Genomic DNA, 6,679 nt, shown 5'->3' with positions numbered 1-6,679 from the left:
TCCAAGCCCACTTTCATGCCTAAGGTGGGACTAGAACTCACAGTCTCCTGGTTTCTAGGCAAGTACCTTAACCACTAAACTGCTGGCCTGCTATCTCCACTGCAATGAATTCCTTAGATAAAGTAGGATAAGTAAAAGTTAGCAGGGATGAGTTTCAAAACATCTGGCTAGGAAGAAGATTTAATCAAATCATATACTTGTCAAATAATTTAATCAAATCATATACTTGTCAAATAATTCGTTAGGAAGGTTGTCACTTATTTTTGCCACTTTCTCGTGGCTAGTGATAAGGTAGAGGCTTTGGGTCAAATACAAAAAAAAATTACCAGTTCATGGAACAAAAGAGCAACCTTCCTTGATTTCCTTCTGGAACTGGAGTTGATATACATTTGGTTTTTTTTCCCCCCCAGATAAAATAAACCAGCTTAGCTGGGTTGCAGAAAAAAAAGGAATCCTTTTTTTCCCCTTCCAGAATTGGAAGCGGTGGTGAACTCACCAAAACAGTGAGCAGCACCTGGATGGAGGCTGGAAAAGTGTGTTTTCCTAAGAAATATCACAGACAGCCTCAGCAACAGCACCTGGAGGAAAAACAAAGGACGAAGCCACTTGCCATCTCTCTACACTGCCTTCTGTTCTGTCTGCTTCTACCGTCTTCCTCATCCTGCCTCAATCCTGCCCCCACGCCCACTGATGCCAGTGGAGAAGTCATTGTAAGTCAAACCTGAAGGTGGTAAAACTCGGGGACTGAAAACTGGGGAGTTGTAACATCTAAGACAGAGTTCCCCAACCTTCGCAACTTTAAGACGTGTGAACCTCAAGTCCCAGTATTCCCCAGCCAGCTATGGGAGTTGAAGTCCACACATTGTAAAGTTGCCAAGGTTGAGAAAACCTAAGACCATGGATATCCCAAAGGTGCTTTTTCACAAGGCAACTGGACTTGCTTGTTTTTCTTTGAAGATGTTTCGCTTCTCTTCCAAGCTTCTTCAGCTCTGGAGAAGCTGAAGAAGCTTCTTGGATGAGAAGCAAAACGTCTTGCAAGAAAAACAAGCAAGTCCAGTTGCCTCATGAAAAAACACCTTTGGGGCAACCATGACCTGGATGACTGAGAATCTCCATAGACACTAAGAAGATGGGTGCGTCTACAACAGGGGTTCTCAACCTTGGCAACTTTAAGACTTGTGGACTTCAATTCCCAGAATTCCTGAGCCAGCAAAGCTGGCTGAGGAATTCTAGGAGTTGAAGTCCACAAGTCTTAATGTTGCCACGGTTGAGAATCCCTGGTCTACAAAATGGCGAAAGCCAAGCCAGTTCTGTGCTGCAGATCTTCTCTGGGTGATTGAGGACATTGATTAGACTAGTGATTCTCAACTTCAGTAACTTTAAATGTGGACTTCAATTCCCCAAAATTCCCTAACTGGCAGTTAGGGAACTGTCTGGGGAACTCTGGAAGTTGAAGTCCACCTCTCTTAAAGTTGCTGAGATTGAACACCCTTGAGTTGGAGAATTGGCTTTCGTGAAAGGTAGTGAGATATTTTTTCTTCCCTGAGAGCACCTTAAAAACAAATTAAAAGCCCAATTGTTTGATAAATTAAAAACCCACCATTCCATAAATGAAATCTAAACTCTTTTAAGAAATGAAAAACCAGCAATTTGGTATAGAAAAGCATTCCAAAAATCTGGCTGCATCTTTCAGGGCTTGGGCAAAATGCAGAATCTGCAATTTTGTAGCTAGGTATTTAAGAATTGGCCCTGTGGTTTTTCTTCTGCGTGGGCAAAGAAGCAGTATAAGCAAATGAGAGAGGCCCAGTTTAAGAAATTTAGAATTCCCAGGAGGAAAGGCAGGATTACAGAATCTCATGTTATCTACTGATCATCTTTGTTTAGGAGTGGTTAATACATTATGGATACCTTCCACCTGCTGATCCTACTACAGGCCAACTACGGACGTGGGAAGATGTGACAACAGCCCTTCGTATGATGCAGCGTTTTGCTGGCATTGCAGAAACTGGGATTCTAGGTATAACAAAACAGACAGATATTAGTATCTTGCTTGTTCTCCTTGGGGACCCATGGTTTTGCAGTGGATATCTCTCTCAACCCAGAAATGTGAGGTCAGTCCAGTCCCCTGAATGAACTCCAGTGAAAGATGTTATTGTAGCATCCCTGAGAGATTCAGGCACTAATTGAATATCTTCAGTAATTAAATACACCTCCCAGAAATAGTCAAATCATATTAATTCTCAGAGGGATGAGCTACCTAGAACTTGTGGTAGCTAGAAAAATGAAAATGGAGAGAGTGGAAGGTCTGGATTTACATTTCTTTTTAATGTTCCCTATGTCAATCAGGGGCAGGAAAGAAAAATAATGAAGTAGGGAAGACCGTTCTTTTTGTGCATTCTTCTGTTGCTCAGTTTTGTTTATTGAAATAAAGATGATTGGAAGGACAGCTTTCAGGATTAATTGCCTGCTGGAAAGAGATAGCTGCTAAATTAACACAGGGAAGAATTTCTCTGCTCCTAGGCAAAATTGCAAAGGTTTTCCACAGTGGATTCTAAGATGAAAATAAAAAATGAGGGAAACTATCAGGAAAATTTTATCCACATCGCTCTGTTAGGAAATACATATCTTTGCTATCTGTCACTACAGATAGTGGGGGGGGGAGGAATATTAATATCTCTGTTAGAATTAGGGTTCATTTTTCATATACTGTTTAGTTTTCAGAATTTGTTTATTAAATTTATATGTCGCTGACTCTGCAGCATCAGTGCATTTCAGGACAAAGGACTCTTCAGTGCCATTAGAAATTTAGGGTTAAGCCTGTCTGCTAATATAACTGGCCCCAAAATTACCTGTTTCCAAGAAATTGAGGCAAGGCAATTTGAAAGACACAGGGCAAGGACCGAAATTTGGCCGTGCATAGAAATGTTCTTTGAACACCATAGAAAAGCAGAATGGACTCAGCAAAATAAAGAGTGGAAAATTGGTATGTCTTAGGACAGGGGTAGGCAAACTTGGCTCTTTTATGACTCGTGGACTTCAACTCCCAGAATTCCTGAGCCAGCATGGCTCAGCTTGGAAACCTCTCCCTTTCCCCTTAGCATGGCTGGCTCAGGAATTCTGGGAGTTGAAGTCCACGAGTCATAAAAGAGCCAAGGTTGCCTACCCCTGTCCTAGGAAAATGTTCCACTTCCTTGAAGAATTGAAGTCGAACTAGTTGACTTTTTCACTGTGAAACATTTCTGGGTGTTTTCTTTCCCTTCCCTTGAATTCTTGCAGATGATGCCACGCTGAGTCTGATCCGGATGCCTCGCTGTGCCTTGCCTGATATTATCCCCCACATCCGCCCAAATCTTTCTTTGACGTCAAGGGCAAGGAAGAAGAGATGGCAGAGGAAAAAAAATCGGAAGAGGCGCAGCGTTGATTCAGTTTGGACTAAAAGAAACATCTCCTGGAAGTAGGTATCCACATGTAGGCTTAATGCAATGTTTCTCAACTGTGGCAACTTTAAGAGGGGTAGACTTCCCACTCCCAGCCTTCCTCAGCCACCCATCTTAAAATTGCTGAGGCTGAGAAACACTAATTGGGTGGGAAAATAGACTAAGAAAAGAATTGTACCCTGTACAAAGATTCAGTGGCAGGGTTCAGACAATTAGGCTAACATGGACATGGGCAGCTGGTGGTTTATTATGGTTAGATGAATCCAGCAATGGAGTCCGCCTGCTAAGTGAACCTGGGCATCGTGTTAAGCCATTATAAAGTCTATTTGTTTGGGGTATGGTGTGTTATGTGAAGCCAGGAATTGTGTTTCATTAAACCTAGTTTAGGATTAGTGCAAATCCATCTTACTTTTCCTGTAGGGTGAAGAGCTACCCCCAAAGAGCCCGTCTCAGCCGAGAGACGATGAGAGTATTGATCTATTATGCCCTAAAGGTTTGGAGTGAAGCTATACCATTAACCTTCCATGAGGTTGGCGGCCACAATGCTGACATCTCTGTGGAGTTCCTCCATTTAGATCACCATGACAACTATCCGTTTGATGGACCTGGTGGGATGGTGGCCCATGCTTTCTTTCCCGGAGACCCCCTGAGGGCTGGCACTGTCCATTTTGATGGGGACGAAGAATGGACTTTCCGCTCACCAGGTAATTTGACTTTCTCTCATAGTGGAAGAGTTAAGAACTGTAAACCTGTTCAGGTGTTTGCCTGACTGCATGGAAGGCTCACATTGGATGGAGAATGGGTCCATGCATAGAATCCTGCTCTTGTCTTCTCCTGTCACCCCACTTTTATCTAAAAGTCTGAAGGTCAACTGTACTTGTCTTGCCTTGAATGTGAGTAGACCCTCTGAGTGACTTTAAGGCTGCATGTACTTTTCTCCCCCATGCTGACCTCTCTATGGGTTCAAGTGAGTGTCCAAAAGGAGCTACAATGAACCTGAGGAGGTGGCTGAACTTGTGACATGGAGGTAGGGTAACCATCAAACAAAAAAGCACAGTAAAGTCAACATATACATTCCCTAATGCATTTTCTGATGTAGTTCTCTTATCACAGGGATTTTTCATTGTTTTCTCAAACTTCCAAAGTAGGGCTCCTAATTTCTACCTCAACCAAAAAATATTATTTTCTTTGACCATCATCATGTCTTTATTCCCACCATTTCATCTTTTTTTTTTGGATGGTGCTCTCAGACTTCCACCAAGAATTTGTCTTTCTAATTTTGTGTGGGAAAGGTTTGGTGGAAACCAGTGTTGGAAAACAAAAAGTAAAAATACGGATTTTACAAGGCCATGGGTTTCCTAGTTGCAATGTATGGCTGTGAAAGTTGGACCATAAGAAAGGCTGAGCGCAAAAGAATTGGGCCTTTGAACTATGGTGCTGGAGAAGACTCCTGCGAATCCCCTGGACTGCTAGGCGATCAAACCGGTCAGTCCTAGAGAAGATCAACCCTGACTGCTCTTTAGAAGGCCAGATCCTGAAGTTGAAAGTCAAGTCCTTTGGCCACCTAATGAGAAGGAAGGACTCACTGGAGAAGAGCCTAATGCTGGGAAAGATTGAGGGCAAGAGAAGAAAGGGACGACAGAGAATGAGGTGGCTGGATGGAGTCACTGAAGCAGTAGGCGTGAGCTTAAATGGACTCCAGAAGATGGGAGAGGACAGGAAGGCCTGAAGGAATGTTGTCCATGGGGTCGCGGTGGGTTGGACACAACTTTGCAACTAATAACAACATATAAATAAAACTATTTTGCTAGTCTGGCCAATTTGACTTTTCCTCTATCCACTAAGCAGGCTGAGATGTTATCCTGTATCTAAAGATTTGCCCTCTGATGCAACCCAGGCCCATCATCTATTGGACAGGATGGTGTTTTTGCTGTCCTTTTGATCCTGTGCTGTGTTATTTGTGATGCCTTCTCTCATTTTGTAGACTCAGTCTGGATCACTCAATCAGTGATTTTCATTGTTTGACAGATGACCTTGGCACCGACCTTTTTGCTGTGGCCATTCATGAATTTGGCCACAGCCTTGGCTTAGCACATTCATCTTCCAAGAACTCTATCATGCGCCCATATTACCGGGGACCTGTAGGAGACCCATTGCAATACCAGTTGCACATGGAGGATCATGCTGAAATCCAGAAGCTTTACGGTAAGTGCAACAACCTAGGATCTTAATTAAACATTGCTGGGAGGCGGTCAACCTATTCCCCAAAGCACTTGAAGGCAGAACAAGAAGCAATAGAGAGAATTAGTCTAGAGAATTAGTCTAGAAGAGGAGAGAGAATTAGTCTAGAAGTAAGGAGAGAATTAGTCTAGAAGTAAGGAGAAATTTCCTAACAATTAGAACAATCTGCAGATCTGAAATAGTGAATAAGAACTGTGTGATTTCCCCCCCCCCACTTTTCATTTAAATTCATTATTTTAATATCCTTGATTCATATAATAATTATGTAGTAATATGATAAATAATATTCATATTCATTATGAGGATTGTTTGTAAAGTCAATCAATCAAGCCTCCCATATTTTCTGTAGAATCACCTTCAAACAGACTGTGGCTCATCACTATAAGTAAACGTGCCACTATCAGTTCTGAAATAGTTCCAGCCCAACTTTTAGTGATGGACAGTGTGTTTGTGTGTGTATGTGTGGGTGTGGGCATATGTCTGTATTTGACCAAGCAGGTTGATGCAGTTCAATAGCTTTCAGTCTAATTTGTATTGGCCTTCTTTTCAACAATTGTCTGGACTGTCTATTCCCATTTTCTGAAATGTATGCCATCAAAATTCTTCTTTTTCCTTAACACATTTCCTTTTTTTCCTCTCCTTTTCAAACCAGGGAGTAAAGTTTTTCAATCCCCAGAGAAGCACGATGTAACCACCCCATTGCCAGGCCTTCTCTCCTTATCACAGAATTTCCCTGCAGTCAGGTTAGATGACACTCTTTATACTTATATATAGATAAAACTTTTGCGGTTATTGTTAATACGGTGAATAATTTCAGTCTTTGTCTAATAATGAAGTTTATATTTAAGCAAATGCCACTTCCTAAAGTCAGGGTAGCATATTATGTTAAAGTAACTGTAACTGGAGAAAACAAGCTATAATCCCAGTTTAGCCATGAAGCTCACAAAGGCACTTATAAAAGCTGGACATATGACCATGTTTTGATCTTGATATTTCAGCTT

The 6,679-nt window shown here is 41.9% G+C and overlaps 1 protein-coding gene across 1 annotated transcript; it reads left to right on the top strand.

Moving 5' to 3' along the window:
* Nucleotides 1–518: 518 nt before the first annotated feature.
* On the top strand, nucleotides 519–6,421 carry LOC107301040 (matrix metalloproteinase-17-like; the record flags this gene model as incomplete). The annotated part of the gene is made up of 6 exons (XM_015830309.2): nucleotides 519–710; nucleotides 1,885–2,017; nucleotides 3,277–3,454; nucleotides 3,858–4,141; nucleotides 5,466–5,642; nucleotides 6,331–6,421. Coding segments are annotated over exons 1-6 (1,055 nt in total), but the record flags the coding sequence as incomplete, so codon positions are not given.
* Nucleotides 6,422–6,679: the final 258 nt, after the last annotated feature.

This window comes from Protobothrops mucrosquamatus, unplaced genomic scaffold (assembly GCF_001527695.2).
Source record: "Protobothrops mucrosquamatus isolate PMUCROS unplaced genomic scaffold, P.Mucros_1.0 scaffold9694, whole genome shotgun sequence".
NCBI classification, from domain to species: Eukaryota; Metazoa; Chordata; class Lepidosauria; order Squamata; family Viperidae; genus Protobothrops; species Protobothrops mucrosquamatus.
This window is presented reverse-complemented; position numbering and strand designations above follow the sequence as displayed.